The sequence below is a fragment of the Musca vetustissima genome, unplaced genomic scaffold (genome assembly GCF_032173495.1).
Source record: "Musca vetustissima isolate MV318-11 ecotype Yass unplaced genomic scaffold, APGP_CSIRO_Mvet_v1 utg13423, whole genome shotgun sequence".
NCBI classification, from domain to species: Eukaryota; Metazoa; Arthropoda; class Insecta; order Diptera; family Muscidae; genus Musca; species Musca vetustissima.
In genome coordinates, this window is record NW_026878581.1 from 111,040 (window position 1) to 133,179 (window position 22,140).

General features: G+C 35.3%; 2 protein-coding genes across 2 annotated transcripts; one reads left to right on the plus strand and one right to left on the minus strand.

The window, feature by feature from the left end:
- Positions 1–630: 630 nt before the first annotated feature.
- LOC133323348 (uncharacterized) lies at positions 631–8,760 on the minus strand. The gene is made up of 5 exons (XM_061532288.1): positions 8,551–8,760; positions 4,216–5,245; positions 3,961–4,148; positions 3,680–3,858; positions 631–772 (listed from the first exon to the last, which is right to left on the minus strand). The coding sequence occupies exons 1-5, from the start codon at positions 8,758–8,760 to the stop codon at positions 631–633; spliced, it is 1,749 nt and encodes a 582-aa protein (XP_061388272.1).
- Positions 8,761–14,064: 5,304 nt separating this feature from the next.
- On the plus strand, positions 14,065–15,265 carry LOC133323349 (uncharacterized protein DDB_G0271670-like). Its single transcript, XM_061532289.1, has 3 exons — positions 14,065–14,070; positions 14,134–14,247; positions 14,315–15,265. Exons 1-3 carry the CDS (start codon positions 14,065–14,067, stop codon positions 15,263–15,265), a joined length of 1,071 nt encoding a protein of 356 aa, XP_061388273.1.
- The last annotated feature ends 6,875 nt before the right edge of the window (positions 15,266–22,140 follow it).

Genomic DNA, 22,140 nt, shown 5'->3' on the forward strand with positions numbered 1-22,140 from the left:
TCCATATGGTTTAAATAAATATATAGAGAGAGAATATGTTTTTGATTTTTTTAATTATAATTTAATGTTTCAGTAACAAAAAAATATAACTTTATTCGAAATGTTTGTTTTAAACACACAAAAAAATATGGAGATTCTTCAACAGAAATTAGTAAAAAAGGTACATATTACGGTATTGAGTAGTTATGTGTAGATGTGATTGTGTGTGTGAGTTATTAATATGATGTAAATGTAATACTAATAAAAACTTAAAAACAAAATCAATAATAATAAAAAAACTTAAATTAATTCTTATACATTTATAAGGAGAAAAAAATAATTCTTATTTCAATTCTTTCTTTAAATCTCAGTTTAGTTTTTGTTTGTTTGTTTCTTTCTTTCTTTCTATTATCTTTAATATATATTTTTCTTCTTCTATGCATGTTCCAATATTTATTCTTAAATATTGTTTAGCACAAGAACAATTTGTTAGAAGAAGAAGAAAAAAAGCATAATAGATATTTTTGTTTTGTTTTAAATTTTATAAGAGTTTTTAAAATTATTCTTTTATATATTTAAATATTCGATTTTTATCGTTTTCAAATACCTTCATTCTTCAAACATCACTTCATTTCCTGCCTTGCCATTTTCTTATTCAAAACGATGGGTTGCAAAATTATGTATTAGTTCCGGTGTATGCTCATCTAAACCACAAATTTCCAATATGTTTTCATTACGTGTTTGAGAATATGTCATAGATGGTTTGAATCTTAGTAAATCCAATATGATGAACCTAAAAAAGAAATAAATTCCATTTTGATATTAAAAGTGATTTATTGGAAAATTAGTCAACGTTTCCTACAATACTTTTGAGACATATATTTTATTTCCTGTTGTCGATGGGAGTCAGGGACTAGCAATTTTGCTGAAGAAATATCTACAATTTTTATTAATGCATTATAATCCGATTAACTTTTTATGAGTATATAATATTCCAGTCCGCATCAATAAAATGGTCACAGGAAAAGGGTTACCGATACCAACTCGCAAAAAATTGGACATTGGAAGTTGAAATAAATAAATCGATTTATATTTAGCTCACTATTTAACACCCGATTAGCATGCAAATTGAAATATTTCCGAATGATGGACTATTGAATAAGTGCAGTGTGGTGTGATGGTCTGTAACAACTGCCGGGCATATATTCTGCACGTGATCATTAATCCGTGACCAATATTAATGAAGATGACTGCACCATCCTGGACGTAATTGGCTCAAAACTACTCTGTTTTGTCTGGGCAGCTGACGTTCTTCAGCTCAATGGGTCGAACGGAATTCACTCTACATTCATTCAGCGATGTGAGAATGCTATTTAGACCTGCACGATAGGCAACTTGATCTAGAGGCTACCTTTTATTAGGTTGGACCTCTTTCTGATTAGTGGCTGATATTTCCATATTCTTCACGTGGAAGAAGGCTGCTAAATCGGCGTTCAACCTTACTCATTTGTCCTCAACCATAGCACCCGAAGCCTTGATCGTACAATCTTCTGCATACGTAACGATCTCAATGCCGTCTTGAAGGAGTGGAATGCCACAAAAGTAGAGGCTAAACAGTTCCAGAGATACCACTCAACCCTGAGTAACTCCCTGATTCACTCTACGGGGTTTGAACTTCTTATTCCGGAACACCATGTACGACTGGCGTCCACATATATAATTGTGGATAATATGCTGTCGACGTCCTCATATGGGATGATTGACTGTATCCAAGGCTTTTGGATACCTTTCCCAAATGCTGTGGAGGAGTAATACCTCAAGAGTCTTCGCTACTGGTGACAAAAGTGAAATCGGCCTGTATGATTTACCTTTGCTGGTATCCTGCCCATTGCCCAGGATTCGGGGACGATGTGGGTGGTTTTCGACAGATTGAGGACTTTGGTCAGGTGCTCAACTCCGGGCTCGTCCAGCTGTTTCAGTATAACCGCCCAACGCTTTATGCGACTTAGCTCCACGGATGACACATGCAACATCATCACCCATTGTAAACTGTGGTGGTACCACCTCTGCTCACAGTTTACTCACACCGGTTCCGATGTTGCAACGCTTCAGATGCTTCAACCATTTATTTCGCTTATGCTCCGCGACTAGTCTGACCTCCAACGTGAATACCAATTGTATACTGTGGAGGTACCTCCTCGACGGGGACAAATTTTATACGACACTTTACTCTTCGCTTCGCCCTTTCACTCTCGGGATGCTCGACAAACTGTCGGTTAAAATAAATTGCGTATCTCTTCGGATCCGTCACAGTTTCGTCGTTAAATGTATCCTTCTTACCAGAGTTCGAGAGCTACTTAAACCAGTCCACAGTTTAACTCATACCGATTCCGATGTTGCATCTCTTCAGATGCTCCAACCATTTATTTCGCTTATGCTCCGCGACTAATCTGACCACCAACGTGATCACCCAATGTAAACTGTGGTGGTACCTCCTCTGCGGGAAGAGATCTTTTACGACGTAGTACCCTTCGCTTCGACTTGTCGCTCCAGGGATGCTCGACAAACTGGCGGTTAAAATGCTAGGGCATCTCTTCGGATCAGTCAAAGTTTCGTCTTTAAATGTGACTGAGGCAATGTTCATCCTTCTTACCATGGTTCGAGAGCGACTTAACCGTTGTCCATAGTTTTTCACATCGGTTACGTTGTTGCAACCCCTCAGATGCTCCAAGCATTTATTCCACAACTAATTTGCTGACCTCCAACGCGAGTTCCCTGACCGTGGGATCTGCTGGATTACATTGACGGAGCTCATCACGCTCATTTGTTAGACCAATTACTGCTACGTTAAACACCTCTACCTCGATAGTACCACATTTACCACATATCACATATTCCATGTATGGGTCACTAGAGTCTAGCTCAAGCGAGTTAGGAACAGAGATTTGTATAAGCAATACTAGGCCCCCACCTCTACTTCTGGTGCGATTCTTCCTCAGAACGTTTTAATCATCACTAAGGCTAAAATTGCCATTGAGCTTGGTTTCCTGCACCGCCGCGACCGATGTATTCTTCCGATTCATGATTTCAACTGTCTCGTCTATTTTTCCTCGAAGACCTTTGCAATTTAATTGCAGAAATGATTCACTGTCAGGAGTAGGAACAGCAACATGTGATGTTAAATGCTGCATATTGGGCTGCTGTTGAGGAGACTGCGGTGGAGTTCCGTACTCCGACAAAGAAGATGACGTCGTGGACGAAGACTCCCTGGATATTGCTCTGTAGCAGCATGAGGCAACTTATTCTCGCTCTTCTGAGGAATTATTGTTGACTGCAGGAGATAACACGAATTGCGGGCAGAATTTAAGCGCGCGCATCTTGGCTCTTGATCCATTGATGTAAAGGCTAAGAGCGACTAACTAAATGTGATTATGTAGCAGAGTGGGTTAAGGCGACAGTCATGTTACTGACAGAAGTGACAGACATTGACACTGAAGAACTCCTGGATTGTTTGCATTATATTTTTTATGTATTTTTAAAACGGACATTTTAAATATTGCTTATTCTTCATTAATCTAATTTAAATAGCTTGCAACTTAAAAATATTTCCCAGCAACATTTCAAGAAAATATTTGGAATTCACCCCATCACATGTATGTACATTATGATTTATTACACATAAATAATGCTTTGTACTCACTTTGCTTTGGAATTTTTCGTTTGACGATATTTATCCAAAAATTTGCATAAAAATTCGGAATTTTTATTTGGATTGCAACGGCCAGCCGTTGGAACAATACACAAAAATACATCATAAACTTGTTGGCTTGACATAGCATTCAAAATAGGGGTGACTAAACGTTGATTGTTCTTTTGATTCTGAAAAAAGGAAATTGAAAACAAAAAATTAAACAATAGAAAGAAAAACAAGTTTATTAGATCCCAAAAAAGAAAACATAACCAAATAATTAGGAAACCAACCTCAACCACATCGTATGCAGTAAAACCCAAATGTGTTGTCGCATTCTTATCGTAGATAATCTTTTTCAATTTCATTTTATCCTCATACCAATGGAAAACATCCACCAATGCCTCACGCTTCGAATAGCCAAAGGCAAGAGCCAAGCAAGCATCGTAGTAGGTCAATTTGCGATGATTCTTTAAGAATTCTAAAATGAAGGGGTACAACAACAGCATTAGCAAAATAACTGAAGAAATAGGTCAATCCACACTTACTCTTCTTATAATTGCTTTGCAAATTCAATGTAATATGCATACGAAGCTTTCCGCAACCCGATTGCCATTGGAATGAGTCACGATACAATTGATCCAAATATTGCATTTTATATGATTCCACTTTTTTATTGGGTAATTTAGTTAGATCTCCGCTAACTATACCAATATCGTGCATATTTATCAAAATCTGTACCGGATGAATGTTGGTCTTGCGTGCCAATTCCTTGTTCTCCAAGCGAGATTTGCACAACTTGAAGATGCGTTGATTTTCAAAATGTTTATGTTTAGCCATACGACGCCAACACTTTAATACCTGAATATATGGCATGCTGGGTAACAGCTGAGCCATAATGGGGGCATAACTCAAAAAGTGTCCAGGAACTTGATGGTACGGCAGTTTATATTTGCGAATAATTTTCAAAGCATCATGATTCTTTTTGGTGATGCGTAACTTTGATACGGCCATACATAAATCTGATGCAGAGGCAGCTGGTTTGGGGACAGCAACATTCGGCTGTGCATTCAAATCATTTACTTTTGTTTCATTAGCATTCGAGTCGGTGGTGCCTAATACTGTTGTTGGCTTTTCTGATGTTCCTTCTTCTTCAGCTGCTGCCTTTGTTGTTTCACCATTTGTTTTTGTCGTCTCTGTTTGTTGTTCCGATTCATTTATCAATTCAGTGCAAGTTTTAAAGAACAATGTCGACACTTCTGGTGAGCCAATTGTACCATCTGAGATATGACATAATTTAATCAGAGCTTTATGTGTTAATCCATGTAAACCACGATGACACATCCACATTGTTCGTATGGCTTCGGGGGTACGCATTTCATACCACGCTGTAATTGCTTTGCGCACTGTTCTTGAAAATCCTTTGTGATTTTCTAATTTAGCAATGTGTAGTGCGTATTTGCAAAAGAGAAATAGATCGTCATCGCTGTGTACGAGTGCAGGGAATGCTATACGCATTGCTGTTTTCCATTTGATGTCAATATCGGCGGCCAAATATGAGGCATACACAAAAAGTATCTGAAATAGAAAATTTGCGAATTAAATGTATGTAGGTATAAAGTATTTTTATTAAAAAAAGCTCCCCAAAAAGTTAAACGTTTTTGGATTTGATCAAAAAGTAAACAATAATAAGGCATACAATGAGTAGAACTGCGGATGGGACACAATTTTTCTCATAAGTCCCAAGACTCTTGGTGTTATATTCGAGCATTTTCAGATGTGGGCCGCATACCTCAGAAACTACAACTGGGTGTCCCCTCAAGGTAAATAACATACATGAGGAAATTAAGTTTTTTTCTTCTTCGGATAGAGTTTACACGTCAGAAAGAATATTTTATTAGAGGAGGACTACTATTCATTGAAACCCAAAAGACATTTCAGCGAAAAAATCTATAAGCAAAAATAAATCGTGCCCATTTTGAGATTGAGCGCTATTAATATTGAGTTTTTCATAAATTGATGTCAAGATAAGCCTAAAGAGGTATACGGACCTTACTCGCGAACTTATTTTGGAAACCGGCTCCCTCCGCCTTAGTCAGGAGAGTATCCCACCGACTCATCTCTGGGATGACACACCATTGACAGACGAGATAGATGCTATGGATACCATCGTGATTAACATAATGGCTAACCTAGTGACTGCTCTAAATCAAGGTAAGTCTTCCACGATGATGAGAAAGATGCAATCCATGCTATGCTTCGAGATTTCTAAGCCAAATGAACGTGGATGTAGAGGCTGATGCTGATGACCTTCCCTTAACACCGGAAACTACCACAAAAAATGCCGGAGAGCAGATAATTCTACAACCGGATAATCGAACGGGACAGGACTCTATAAACGACAAGGGATTCGTTCTGATTAAGAGCAACCTCAAATCCATTCGAAAGTTATCTCGCAACTATCCGAATGACATTGCGAGTTTCTTCTTAATTAAAAGAATACCTATGTCACGTTTCAAGTCGACCACAGTAGCCGCTCCAAAGGACGGAAGGCTGTTATTAGTCTTAGCATAACCGGGACGATAATGGTGGGGACTTCTGATACCTCTACGGGATCTCTGATTGCTGAGAAGTTCCTTTCACCATCCTTCACTACGAAGGAGGCCAAGATAGTATCGAGGGCAGGGTAATATCAAAGTCGGACCGAGGGAGAGCCATTAGAAAGGCATCCAGAAAATAATCTGTATATTAGCTAAAAAATAACTACATTTGATGCTTCTTTTAAATTTCAGCCACAGTACACGAGCCACAGTACGGGTAACGCGTGACCCCTCACAGTTCTTGCCTGATTTCGTCTTTGAGGCGCCTGAGGATATGTAAAAGGGGCAACATATCGACGTTCATAAATAGACATCACCCTTTCAAACATGAACGATTCTGGGGTTAGGAACTGGAATGTATCTACAAAATACTACTTTTCGGACCACAGGATATTATTCCATATTCTCACCTCTAGAGTAAAACTGAAACCCTATAGAAAACCCCGGAGGACAAACTGGGATAAGTTTGATGTTAAAACAGCATCTCAATTTGTTAGACCTTGGAATTAAATATTTGAAGGCGTCTGGTCAGTCCTGGGATCATAGGCGCGCAGTCATTTCTTCTGACACTCTCCCCCATACCCGCTGGCCGCGACTGATTATTAATTTATTGGCCTTCCCACTATCCACAACCTGTGGACGCGCCGTTAGCATTCAGCTCTGCTTCACGTAGACAGGGAAGGAGTTAACGAAGCAGATTTCGCAGAGTAATATCTAAGGTTCCAAATCGATAGGTAGTGTTAAGCGAACTGATGGTACGTGAGCAAACTCCGGAATAGAGACTCTTGATATTTGTATGCCTGTTTGTATGGATCAAAATGGTGATGTGCAACAAATACGTCGACATATGGTTCGAACTAGGGAACATGGCATTTGTTGCGTGTTTCTGGTTTTATCGTACACACAAAGTTTATTGAAAGAGGTAACCGTAACCTTTATCCCGAAAAGTCACACTCTATCTAAGGGCTACAGACCAAGATTAGTTTTTCTTCCTTTCTAATCAAGACACTAAAAATGTTACTACACCTCTCTCTCCGACGGTGTAGACCTGTTAGTCAGCGGAGATGAACAGCTTAGGGCACCTTGCGGATCGTTTTGAAAATTTTACTGCATATAGTCCTTGGTCCGCTGATTACAATGGTATACTATCAAACGATTGAAATTGATACCAACATTGCATTAGTAAATTTAAAAAATGATGAGAAAATACAATACTTTCAAAGGCCCATACCTCCGGAAATACCGATTTCCACAAGAATAAAGTATACAGTTGTAACCAGGATCCCTACATGGGCATCCTTCGGATCACATCGTCCGCGGGAAATTTCTGTCGATTATCTCTGATATAATGCAGTTTGCTTTGGTCCGTGTGACGATTTTTTATGTTTTCGACTGTCAAAAAGGAGTAAACGTCGAAAACGTCATATACGTGTATAAAATGTAATAAATGTAGTAAACTTCATATATTTGAATCGTATTACCATAAGCAGTTAATTTCAAGAATATACTTTATTTTAACATATGTATATATATATATAAAACTGATAAAAAAAATTCTAAAACTTTTTGGAGGAGAAAATTTAGAAATTGTGTATGGATTTTTTTAAACCGTACGTAATTTCCAAATTATTTAATGGAAATAGATATTTTGTCAAAAACCTAATGTTTCTGGTGGGTTTCCGACGTATTTATTATACGTCTAAAATGTATGTCAGTTACGTCGCTGTTTCTGACGGACCATCTCTGGTGCCTTATCAACTCTATCTAACTGGGCCCAAGGTAATGTTCTTGGCTTAAAATCCACCAAGACAGAATTGGTACTCTTCACAAAGAAGGGCAAGATCCCAAACCTCCGCCTGCCATCTTTGGGTGGAGTAACTTTAACCCTTTCCTTAGTAGCAAAATACCTTGGAGCAGTCCTTGACTACAAGCTAAAGTAGAAAAGAAATGTTGAGATGCACACTAAGGAAGGTTTGTGTCCATCCATCCGTCTGCACATCATCATGAAAATTCGTTTCGAACCGAAGGCGGTATCAATAGTTTTTAGAATTGCTCGGTTATTTAAGGATATGCTACTTCAAATTTAGCAATTTAATTGTAATATATTTCATACGAGGCTTAATGCCGTATGGAAACACTAACGTAAGGGACATAAACCGTGTAAAATATAGAAGGCAAAAATAGGTCAAATCATATGATCCCTCCTTTTAATTAGTGCTAAAACTATTTTTTTTTTTTTCTTTTTCTTAGATTAACACAAACGATAAACATACACAAACATACCTCATCACGTCGTATAAGTGTGTGATCATTTAAGATGTCCTTGAAAAATGGTAACATTACGCTATCATCTAAACCTTTGATCAGTTCGGAAACCAAAGGCCAATATTTTTCCACAGACAGCGATCCTCTCAAGTGGACATACACCGGTTCAAATCCGCCCAGATAGCAATAACGTTTTAATTTCATTTTAGCATCCATTTCACCGGTCATTTTGTAAATTCTATTGCCAATGGAAAACCTGTAAAGAAAAACTTCATTGTAGATCAAACACAACTTGTTGAACTATTCCAGAATACTTACACAAAAGTGATTAAACACTAAAATATGCCTACAATTAGTAATGAAATGTTAGCACTTCTTAGTTTGTTGGATGGACTGCTGCTGGTGCTAACTGTAAGCAACAAAGATGGAATGGAGGAGAAGACAAAATGAAATCAACACACAGAAAACAGGGCAGCAGCTAAAACAAAAATCCAGCGGCAGAAGACACAACGCCAAATGAAATGATTCAACCAGCCAACACTCTTTACCGAAACACTAGTGAACACGGCGGCGAATGTATATCAATTGGATGGTCGGTTGGTCGGTCAGTATCTTCTCTTCTTGTTTTTTTTTTCGGTTCTGCTTTCAAATTCAGAAATGGGGCGCGCCCCTTGTTTGTTGTTTGGTTTTCAAAAGAAGCACTAATGTTTGTTGCGACACACACAAAAATTGCGTTTCAAATTGCTGCGGCAGTTTTTGTTTTTTTTTTCTAATATTCTAGGCTGATTCTATTTCATTCCCAACATCCACTGAATATAAGCGGTGCTTACCGCTGCTAGACTTGCCGAAAATTCGTCACCGAATGTTCACTTAAAAGATGTTGTCTTTTCTTTTCCTCACAAAATTCCTTTGCAACTTTCCTCAACAATTTTGCCTGCTTCCACATACAGAAACACACGCAGCACACATCCACTCGCACTCATACCAATTAATTTGCAACCGTACAGAAATTGTTGTTTTTCATTCGTTTGTTTGTTGTATCAAGCTTTTCTCTCCAAACAGCACTTCCCAAACAAACCACAAATGAAACAAATTGGAATGCCATTAACTGCTGAACGGAATATCTTTTTTCTGTTATTGCGGCATTCGCTTTGCACTGTCTTTCACCCCGTTTTGTTTATTCCATTTGTTGTTGAAAAGTGAAAATTATAAAATTGGGGTTTAATGTTTACACCGAAAAGCGTGGTTTTATATTTGCCGGGATCGGGATCGGTGTTGAGAGTCTCTCTCTCTCTCTCAGTGGTAAATTGTGAATTGTGTTGGAAAACATTGCCACAGGTAGGAACAAAAAAGTACGAAAAGGTACCTAAAATTATACTTCAAATGATAATAAATCATAATTATCGAGAAATATTGACCAATATTTATACCAGTTGTTTGCATAAATAATATATGTTATAATTTAAGCGTAAATGTATTCACGAATAATAAAAAATATAATTTTTGTTTTGGTACGTTTATGTCAATTCGTATCTTTTGTGAACAAAAAGTACGCTTGTTACAAAATTAAAAATAGCGCAACTCTAATTACTCTCTCAAGAGAGAGAAACTCTCAACACCGATCCCGATCCCGACAAATATAAAACCACACAAAAGAAAATGAAGATGAGTAGTAGTGTTGGAAAACGATGAAGGGTTTAGTGTTGCCAAGTGATTGCCATATAAGAAAAGGGGGGTTGCCAACGTTTTCTAATTGGAATTAAGAGTCGGCGTAATATCATGGACATAAACCATAGTACGAACGCAACGACGTATCATGTTGAGGGTATGTTTAGGCCAATAAGCGTATTAAAGGTGTTAGGTATAGTTTACATCGGACATGTTAAAGGAAAATAGGACTATCCATGTTTATGTTTGAAAATAAGCCCATTTTGTTCTCATATCGCTTTGTCTTATGTAGTGTAAGGGTTGAGGTTAAATTTGAAATTAAAGGAAAATCTGCTAGCCTACCCCACTTTTCCACCTGTCCATAGAAGAAAGTCTTAAATCTACAACCGAAGCCCGGCTACTTAAAAACAATTTAATTTAAAGAAAATTCTGCTCGCGTAGCTCCATTTTCCAACTGCCCATAGGAGGAAGTCGTAAATGTCCAGCCGAAGGCTGGCTACTATCAATCTATAGATCTATCAATCGTTGGCTCAATCAAACCACCCATCTGTCATCTTTTTCGGAACGTTGAGGCGCTCTTCGAACGAGCCAATGAACTCTGGCACAACGAACCTAGGTGCAATGTGCCAATATCTATCTTGCCGACTCTGTCAACCAAGAGAACAAACTCACTGTTGAACCAGATCAAAGCTGAAATTAGACTAATGTCAGGGGTCATTACTCGTCATTGCAATATTAGGGCCTTTACCAGTAAATGGGAACATGATGTTACTGATTACTGCAGACTCTGTGTTGACGAGGAGGAGACGGAGACAATTGAGCATCTCCTGTTTCGTTGTCCAGTCCTGGCCTACAGACGGCACAGACAAGTCGGTGCTCGGTTTCCACTGTGTCTAAACTTCTTTTTAACTATGAAACCTGCTTTAATCTACAGAATCATTAACAACTTAAAGTGGTTAGGAAAGTGCTACCTTAGCACGTAATATGTTTTCTGTCCAATTTCTATAGCCATCGAAACTATTTCATACTTCCTTGTTAGCTTCTTATCTTTTCTATCCCCTTTTCTCCCCTACAGATCTCTCCATATCTTTCATGGATGATCACAATGAGTGAGCCACATTTTTGACTGCAAATCCCCAAACCTAACCTAAATGATTGAGAGTCGGTCTATCGCGTAGCCCCATAAAAAGTCTAATGGTATTAAATTGAATGACCTTGAAGGTCAGTTAATATCGCCACGAAGAAATTTTAAGCTTCTGTAAATGTCTCCTGAAATAAAGTCATACTTGTCCGAGTTGTGTGGCATATGATGAAACCACATATTCTTCAAGTCGGGTTCTTTAACAGAAAGCAAATAGACCATAACACTCCGAATTGACGGTGAAAAGTAAGAAGTAAGGTCCAGTCACACCCTCGGGTCAAAGAGCGCACCAAACAGTGGTTTTACCTAGATGTAATAGCTTCACCTCAGTTAAGGGCTAATCAGAATGTTCGCGTTGAGAGTTTTTTGTTATCGCGTTAACGCACGCAAAATATATTTATCTTCGAAACGCAGCGCACATCAACTTCGATCGTTTGTGTTATCGTTTCCTTGTGGTTGTTGTGTAACACGAGCATTCTGCTTAGTCCTTTACTTGAGAATTCTCAGAACCCCAAATATGATAATTTTTGGTCTGTTACAGTACTTTTTAATAGTAAATCTAGTAAAAGGGAAACATTTCAAAATTGCTCTCAGAGTACAACATAATTTGAAAAGTTCGGGAACGCAAATCTAGTAAATATGCCAAAATTAGATGGCAATACTTCAAAATCAACATAACAGCCAATCAGAAGTAGGCATTTCCGCATGATACAATTATAAAAGGTAACAGCAAGTCCCAGCTGATTGGATTCCAACGTAATACTAGTGTCAATATGAATTTGACAAATTATGTTTTTAAAAATCACCCAACAGGAAAATTGGGAACGCATACAATTTGTAATTGTTCTTTATTAAATGTGCTCCCGTATTCAACTCACTCAATCTGCCTGCTGGGAAAGTTTGAGGAAGCAAATCTTTCTTCAAGGAACAACTCGCTATTCCCTGCATTTGTATATGTGTTACACATATATATGGCAATGGCTCAATTATAGGAAAGATATGGAAGCGATAGAAATATAAATTTGATAGATTTTCATTCATATTTTTCAATTTTTATTTTGAGGATTCGAAAATATTTCATTTTCAAAATAAAAATAATTTGATGATAATTTGTTTGTTTGTTTACATTTTTCTGTCAAATGAGTTGACACTAGTAGAACTTACAACAACAAATTTCCATGTGGTTGTTGTATCGTTTTTTGTACAACAACACTTGCTGTTACCTTCTATTATTATACCATGGCATTTCCGTTTACCATTTTTACTCGGCCAAATTTCTCGAGTAAAAAGTTTACAAAGAGAACGCCATTTTGTTTTGTGCTCTCTTAAATCTGATTCAATGTTTTACCAGTTTTGTGGGTTAAGGAACGGTTTTCAAGTAAAAAGTTGCAAAACATGTAAAATGAGTAGATTCTTTTTGGTTCTGGAACGGAACTATAGTTTATTAACATACCCAGAAAATGTTCGAAAAATTGCACCCATCCTGATAGGAAACGCCATTATTTTTATATTGCCGTGGTGCGTACTACCCGAAAATCGACTTCCAAAGCTGCCCTTCCAAATATAAAATTGAGGTGATTGTCCGGATCTTGTGGACAACTTCACTTGGAACCTACACATCTAAATATAAAATTGAGGTGGTTGGCTGGACCTCGGTAAACAACTTCGCCATCGACAGATTCTAATGCAAGATGTGCAACTGAATTTCTTATACAATCAAAATTACTTCTACATATTGCTTTCTAAACCTGAAGAAATAGAAGTGGGTGGTAAACATTCGCTGCTATTTCAGATTTTCGCCTATGCATTAAATCTTTTTATTTGTAGGAATTTTGTCGGTGGGTAGCCTTGAGCCAAATTCTTGTAAAAATTCCCACAAATTCATGCTATAGCCCATAAACAAAATATATATCCTGTTGTAAGTGCTTGAAATGATTCGCGGCAGGGCTCTAAATTTGGTTCTTTGGGAAGTTAAGAAATGATCACTTCACATTTATAAAATCTTTGTTCCAAAAACTATTCATCTTCGCATTTGTTTTAAAGTTTTAAGATTTTCAAAAAATATTTCAAAAATATGTTTGACAATTAGATTCACAAACAAAGAAGAAAAAAACTTTGAAACCATATGATTGTCACTTACACCTTATTTAATACACCTTGGACGTAGTATTCAAAACAATACGCACACATACACAAAATATGTATTTTGATTTGATGGAACAAGCCACGTTGAGAAAAAAATTGTAATCAGTTGGTAGCTGTGCCTTACCTTGTAATAATTATACCGTGGATGTATCTACCTTATTATATTTTCCTTACCCATGAGCAACACTTTACGCCGTGTAATAGGTAGGCGAAACTACGCACACACACAACAAATAATTGGCATCACTGTTTATAGTAAAGAACCGTTATTGGCGCTTTAATTGATACATTTCATTGGACGATAGTATTTAGTTTGCCAGTTCATGTCATTTTCTGAAAAAAATTAATTTCATTCAATTTCCAATTTATTACAATTTGTTTTCGTTTTTGGACAAAAATATATTGAATGTGAAATTGTCGTGTGCGTTCGAAAAGTAGTTCGCGTAATGTGTTTATATTCGATCGAATCGGGTACATGGTGTAATTCGATTTTATTATTTGAAGGTGACTTATTTATGAATGGAAATTGAATTTGATGAATTGAAAGATTTTTGCAAATTATCGTAGGCAGCTTCAAAATGCGGGTAAGTTTTTGCAGCTGTAATCATATTTCTCATAAATTGCTAACTTTTTCCAATATTTTATAGATTCTACGTTCACAATATTTGAAATTGCAAAGTAATCTTTTGCGAACTACAGCAACAACAACCAATGCTACTAACAATGTAACCACCCACAAACAACATCAACAACAAAATAAGGTAGGTGGATTTTCTTTTCTATTTAATAGTCATGGTTTTTACCAGTACCCCCCTTTTCCCCATAAAGACCACTTGTGTAAACCACAATTCATATAACCTAAGAAACATATCCCGAGGAAAAAATGATAATTGCTTTAAGAGAAACAATGATAATGGTAGGACCTCTTGGACAACCGTTAGTGGTTACACCTTGCGACAAACACAAAGTCGCAATCGACGTATTAATAACGTTAGCCGAAATGTTGTGGTAACACGAAGTATTTCACAGCGCACAACAGCTGTGTACAGGTCCAAAAGAAATGGGTCTGTTAGTTCAACGACATCATATTGTTCCAGATCATCTTCCTTTTCTAGTTCCGCATCGTCATCATTACCAGCATCCTCATCATCCTTGTCTACATCCACATACGCTTCAATCAGCTCTAAGCTATCCTCTACAAAGAGTCAACAAACCACCACATCATCATCGTCAAGCAGTAGTAGTAGCATCAGCCAATCATCCTCTTCAACATCTTTACCATCCAATGCTCCATCGTCGGGTTATGAAACATTACCACGAACTACCAGCCAATATACACCCGATTCAGAATATATTGAAAAAACATTAACACAAACTAAATTTGAACATTTACGCATTAAATTTTCCAATGTACCCGCTGGCATTGGTAATATAAATGTCAATGTAGAATTTACAAATATAAGTCCACAGTGGCTAAATGGTGTCTATCATTCGTATGAAAATAATTTCTGGAATAAAATACCACGACATGTTGATAACAACGCGGTAGCTTATTCTCCTCACAATAAATGTCGTTGGTATTTTATGTGTAAATTTTGTCAAAAATCATTAGCATCGTTTTGCACATTGAAAAATCATTTAAATACCCATTTAGAATTGTATCCGTATATGTGTAAGCTGTGCTCCAAAGCATATGCCAGTCGTAATTCCGTAACAAAGCATTTACGTAAGCTACATAATATTCCTAAGGAGAAATATAATATTTTTATTGGACAGTGAGAGAGAAGTAGTAAAATGACTTTTTTTCGAGGATCACCTGTTGATCAGGAGGTCTGTTTAATATTATTGTATATCACTTAAATATTAATAATTTGGACAACATTTATTTTTTACTGAATTGTACAATGACTTATATTCGAAATATTTTAATTTCTTTAACTCTTCTCCATATCTTGGAGGGGTAATGCTGACCAATTTTTTTTACAAACTTTTTACAAACTAATTTTTAGTTTCAATTAGTATTATGTATATAAATACAACAACAATACAGGACGATAAAAAACACAAATTATTCAACGACTCTGACAACGAAAAAACATCAACATCAATAATTAAAATCCGTATACTTTCTTTATCAATGACCTAAATTCTTTACAAATATTGGTTGTAATCTTTCGAAGGTATGGGAAATATATTTGTTGAAGTGCAAATGTATCGAAAGGAACTAATTTCAAAAGTAAAAAATGTTCATAAAGATTTTGACTTTGAATATAAAATGATTCTCCTCTTCACATCTGCCTTCTGGGTATGTTTTTTGGCCATAATACCATAAATATGATAACTAAAATAAACTAACAACTACATAACATAAATTGTAATTTTTTCATTTTAATTGTATTAAAATGAAAATGACAATCTAAAATACCATTAAATTTAACATGACCATATCCATTTTTTATATATATGATACAGGAAATTATATTTTTATTTTATATTTTTTTATACAGAAAATAATCGAATAATTTGACTATTTATTAAATATACCAATTCTTGGTTGAATAACAAATATTCCATTGACCTGTAATTGACATAAAATCAATATATATTTTTTAACAAATTGTACAAGTTTTTTTTTGTTTTACTATTATAAATGAATTGTTTTTTTTTTTTTCTTATCAATTGTACAATAAAATATTAATAAACAAGTGAAATAAATAAAAATAAAACATACTGATGTAGCTTATGACATATTTTCCGAAATATTACAAACTTGCTGAGGGTATACAAATCTAGGCTCTGATAGAAGAAATATAAACTTATCTTCCTCGATTTAGTCTATGACTAGTTATAAGATTATATTTCTTCTATCAGAGCCTAGATTTGTATGCCTTCAGTCTAAAATGTGCCGCATCGTATCAGTCAATTTTGAGTCGATAAATATGCGGCTGTCTGGTTTCAGTCAAACTTTTCACACTGTAAACTGCATATTTTCAAACTTAAGGAGGGAATGCCTCTAGCCGTCACTTGATGCGGACATAATAAATCGGCTATTTTTTTTAAGAGTTTTTGAGATTTTCTTGGAATTTTGTATGGACATTGTCGAATTAGTGTAGATTCGAATTAAAAAAAAAATTTTGACACCGATAATCAATTTCACAGAAGAGAAATATCGGTCAATACATCTGGTACCTTCTCCACCTCAAATGGTCAGCATTTTGTCGAAAATTATTTTAAAGCAAAATTAGCACGGAATATTTGATTTAAAAATATTTTTTGTGACTATTTTAGATTTTTATACCCTCAGCCTTTAGGCTAATGATACGGGGAAAATGTGCCTCATAGAAATATTGGTTTTAGACCCCATGTTCCTTTGGATCACATCCGTTTCAGAAAATTTGGAGTCGATTTACACATGTCAAACTTTGCACATCTTAATGTTTCGTCCAAACTAAGTCTAAGTTCGAAGATGGGGAATATCTGTCCACTCCTTATGGTACCTCCCCCACAAAATGGTCAAAATTGTGCTAAAAATTAATTTTATAATAATGATTTTAACGAAACTTTGTACAGCCTATTATCATCACCAAGCCTAGATCATGTTTGAAGATGGGACCCATTGGTCCACTCTTTCTGGTACCTCTCCCATAGAGGGTCAAAAATTTCATTTTTTTATAATACCAATATGAAGCTAATGGAATGTCCGTTTTGAACCAAACTTTGCACAACCTACTATTACCTTTACCAAGCCTAGATCAAGTTTGAAAATGGGACCAATTGGTCCACTCCTTCCGGTACCTTCTACACAGGTGGTCAAATTTTTCAATATTTATAAATACGATATCAGGCGAATGGAATGTCAGATTTGAACCAAACCTTGCACAACCTATTATCTTTACCAACCCTACATCAACTCCGAAGATGGGAACCATTGGTTCAATCCTTCTGGTATCTGCCCCACAAATGGTCAAAATGTTCAATATTTGTAAATCCAATATCAGGCGAATGGAATGGAGGCAAAACCCATTATCTTTACAAAGTCTAGATTAAGTCCAATGATGGGACCTTTTGGTCCACTCCTTCTAGTACTCCACGAATGGTCAACATTTTCAATATTTAAAAATGCAATATCAGGCGAATGGAATGTCAGATTTGACCCAAACCTTTCACAACCTATTACCTTTACCAACTATATCAATTTCGAAGATGGGACCCAGTAGTCCACTACTTCCGGTACTTCCCTCACAAATGATCAATATCTTATAAATTTTTTTTTCACCATTAAATCCGAAACCCCTTTAATAAAAACTTATTTCTTATATAAAGCTAATAATAAAACTGTGTGTAATTCCGAAGACTGCCAACCATAGTCTGGGGGTATATATCTGTCGGCAACACCGATTGACGCGTTTTTACTTGTTTTAAAATATTTTTTAATGAATCTTTACAAACAATTATTAATAGTGACCCATGACTAGTGGTACCCACCAATATTCGATATTTTAGGGATTCTCAACACTTTCACGTCCATTGGGTATCAATAAAAAAATTTTCAATATCGATCCCTGTTTTGGTATAGCCTCATATAACGGTAGACCCACTATACGATAGAATCTGAGAATGTTAAACACATTTTTCTCGCCCATATAAATATTTCAAACCGAATTGGCTGTAATAATATATTTCAGGTTCTCATTGTGTGCAAAATATTCCTTACTAAACTAATATCGGACCATCAACAGGTGTACTTATCGACGCCTCCGAACCATAGTATGCTAAGTCGACTTAGCATGTTTTAAAGTTCTTTACGTTTTTAGATACTATGGTCCTTAATTTAAATTCTCTGAAATTTTGGTAATCATCGGTCAATCCAAGCCAAAGTTATAAGCAAAAATGTACTTAGCATGGCACGTAAGATTTAAGAAACTTCCATACTTTGAGAGCTTCTGCTGAAAAACTCACTTTTCAGACTTATTCGGAGGCGTCGTTATGCATTTTTTCCCACTGAAAATTACATTTAACATTCAGATCATCAAAATACCACTTTACAGATATTTTGACAGATCTAGGCGCATTTTCCAACCGAAGTGATACGAAGGCATTCCGCGACCTTGGTGAGTGCAAAATTAATTACATAACATTTTCAATATACATAATTTCATGACATTTTCTTTATGTTCAAGGTCATATCCCAATTTTCCAACCTGAGTCCCTGTACTTTGGTATTTCATTTTTTTCTGGCAACAATTTAGAATGTCAATGAAGCCGCCTTATTAAAATTTCAATCGATTTTTATATCCTTCACCACACTGTGGTACAGGGTATTATGTCTTTGTGCATATGTTTGTAACAGGCAAAAATAATCGAGATAGACCCATGGTTCCTTTTGAGAATATGCATAGAATCACTTTCTGAGTCGATTTACGCATGTCCTTCTGTACGTCTGTCCATGTTAAATTGTAAACAAAGTAAAGGTCGCATTTATGATCCGAATTGGATGAAATTTGGCACAGGTCACTTAATTGGCCCAAGGACGAACCCTATTGAAATTGGAGAAAATCGGTCCACGTTTAGGGATAGCTCCCATATAAGGGTACCCCCAAATTTTCCGTATTTTGAGGTTCTTGAGCGCGTTTAACTGAATTCCCTGAAATTTTGTACTTTGAGTTCTTATTGGGTAGCAAATCTCCCTTCCAAAAATTATAAATAAAGGTCCATTTTTTCGGATAGCCCCCATATAAGGGTACACCCAAATTTTCGGTATTTTCGGGTTCTTGGGCTCGTTTTATAACTGAATTCTCTGAAATTTTGTACATTGGGTTCTTATTGGGTACCAAATTACTCCACTAAAAATTATAAATATAGGTCCAGTTTTACTGGTAGTCCCCATATAACGGTACCCCAAAATTTTTGGTATTTTGGGGGTTCTGATCTTATTTTTCGACCGAATAGACTGTAATTTAGTACGTCGAGTTCTTATTAGGTAGCAAATCTCTCCACTATAAATTATAAATATTGATAATTTTTTTCTGGTAGCCCTCATATAAGGGTACCCCCAATTTTCGGTATTTTGAGGTTCTTCAACAAAATTCTTTTTATACCATTCACCACACTGTGGTACAGGGTATTATGTCGTAGTGCATATGTTTGTAACAGGCAAAAGGAAACGAGATAGACCCATAGTTTGCCACAGCGTAACAAAATAAGGTCTAGAATGATGTGTGTTAAATTTCCTGAAAATCGGTTCAGATTTATATATAGTTCCCATATATATTTTCGTCCGATTTAATGTAAATGGTGCACCAAAGTCCCTTAATATCTTTCGGCTTGCACTAAATTTGACACAGCGTAATGAATTAGGTCTAGATGTGTGTTAAGTTTCCTGAAAACGGTTCAGATTTAGGTATAGCTTCTATATCTGACCAAATGAAAAATTTAGTATAGGTTGCAGAATGGCATGTTTATGGATCGATTTTCATGTTAGTGGTCCTTCAAAAATTCGACGTCTGTTATGATTCATCGGTTGAATATACCCAAGTGGTGAAGGTATCATATAGTCGGCCCCGTCCGACTTTACTACTTTCCTTACTGGTTAATATTGAACTTTTTTTGAAAATGTTTTAGTTCATGACCTAACAAGTAGGATTTTTTTAAAAATGTATTTACTTATTTATTTTAAACCTTTTTTATGTTTGCATATTGGCCTATTATGTCCTGCACTCTAGAACTTTATCCATACTTACCCCATTAAAATTATCATTTGAAATAAAACTCATTTGAAGAATAGAGTGATTCATTTTTATTTGTTTGTATTCTTTGTTTGTTGTATTATTGTGTTGTTTATAATTTGTTAAAGTTTTTTTGGGTTTTCGTTTTGTTTTTTCTGGTTTTATTAGAATTTTCAAAATTGTTTTTATTATTATTATTACCTTTTTCAAAAGTATTGTTTTGTTATTTAGTTATATCATTATTATGGTATTTTATTTAATTTAATTGTTTGTTAAATTGTCTGGCTTTTTTTTTTTTTGTTGTTCTTTTGTTAATATATTTGTTAGTAAAAATCGAAAGCAAAACTGAATGCAGAAATTGTTGTTGTTTGTTACCTTTTTCATCATATCGTTTTTTAATTGTTTTTTATTAAATATTTTCATTATTTACTTTTTTGAGTAATTTAGTTTTCTTTTCTTATTGCTTTATATTATTTAAATAGTTTAGATGTGAAAAAACTAGATTTTTTGTTTTGTATTTTTCTATGATTTGAAAGGAAATAGTTCAACAAACCAAATTGTATATGCCAAATTTTTTTAATAGAGAAAAAAAGCCTAGTAGAGTGATTATAGTTTTTTGTTTGTTAATGGTTTTGAATGATTCATGGATGGTTTTAAGTGATTTCCAAAAATGACTATAGAAGATTAAATTTGAAATATTTGTTTTTTTAGTTTTTAGAAAATTGTTATCCTGCTTTATTTTGAATTTATCTATTATGTCTTATTTTTATTAGATTTTTAATGAGTTTGTTTTATTTGTTTATTTTTCACTAGTAGACTTTGTTGAGCAAAAAATCTTGATAAAGATTTTTCTTTTGTAATTTATTATTTTGTTATAGTTTTGAAATACCTTTTATATTTTTGGAGGGGGTTTTAGTATATTTTGTTGCAAAAGAATATATAGAAGTGTAGGACTTCTCTTATAGAAAGTGAAATTAGTTTTAGGGTTGTTATAGACAAATAAACAACATTTAAAATGGAAATAGAATATTTTTAAAAAGTTAAAATAGTTTTATGCTATGCTGAAGTAATTTTTTTGGATTTCTCATTCTAAAAGTTTAAATTCTTTTTTTCAATAAAATTTATTTATAATTTTTCTGAAGGTAATAGGGTAAGAGCTGCTAATGGCATTGTAGGGAGACTAGGGTTCAGGAATTTCTTTGAAATTTATAATTTATTTTTATAGAATATTTACAAGAGGGGTTTCAAAAACAACTCACTTATTTCAATATTTATTTGAATAAGTAAGACTATTTTTTGAATTGAGAATAATGAATTTAACTGAGTGACCATCAAATCGCCTATGAGGAATAGATCTGAATGGCAATGGGCGTGTCAAGCGCTTGCAGATTATAATATATAAATAATTATATATTATAGATTGCGAAACAAATAGCCAACAGTTAGCAGATTACTGTTGGAAAGTCCCGAAGAAAATTTTACGAAAAACTTCATGATAAACGAGAACCCCTACAATAAGCGAAGGGCGCAGAGAAAAGTATTACGTCGTTTACCATTTCATCAAGGCGTGCTGGAACAAAGACAATTCAAGTTTGGAAGATATTTCATGTATCATCAGAAGAGCAACATTTTGGAATCTCAATATTGATGTTAAAGTGACTAGATGAATCAAGTGTAAAGTAAACAGTCTAATAGTTGATTCTTCCACTCAAAATTTGTAAACATGCCGGGAAAGGCGAATCTTACAAAGGCCAAAGTGAATCTTGAGGGGAGTCTAATCTTATCTCAGGAGGAAGCAGTAGAGTACAATAACAATTTTGCACGTTATCTGCGTTGTGGTACCACTTGACTTTTAAAAGCATTCGATACTGTCAATCCATCCAAACTTTTTTAAACTATTACAAGGAACTACCCTCCAGCCAAGTATGA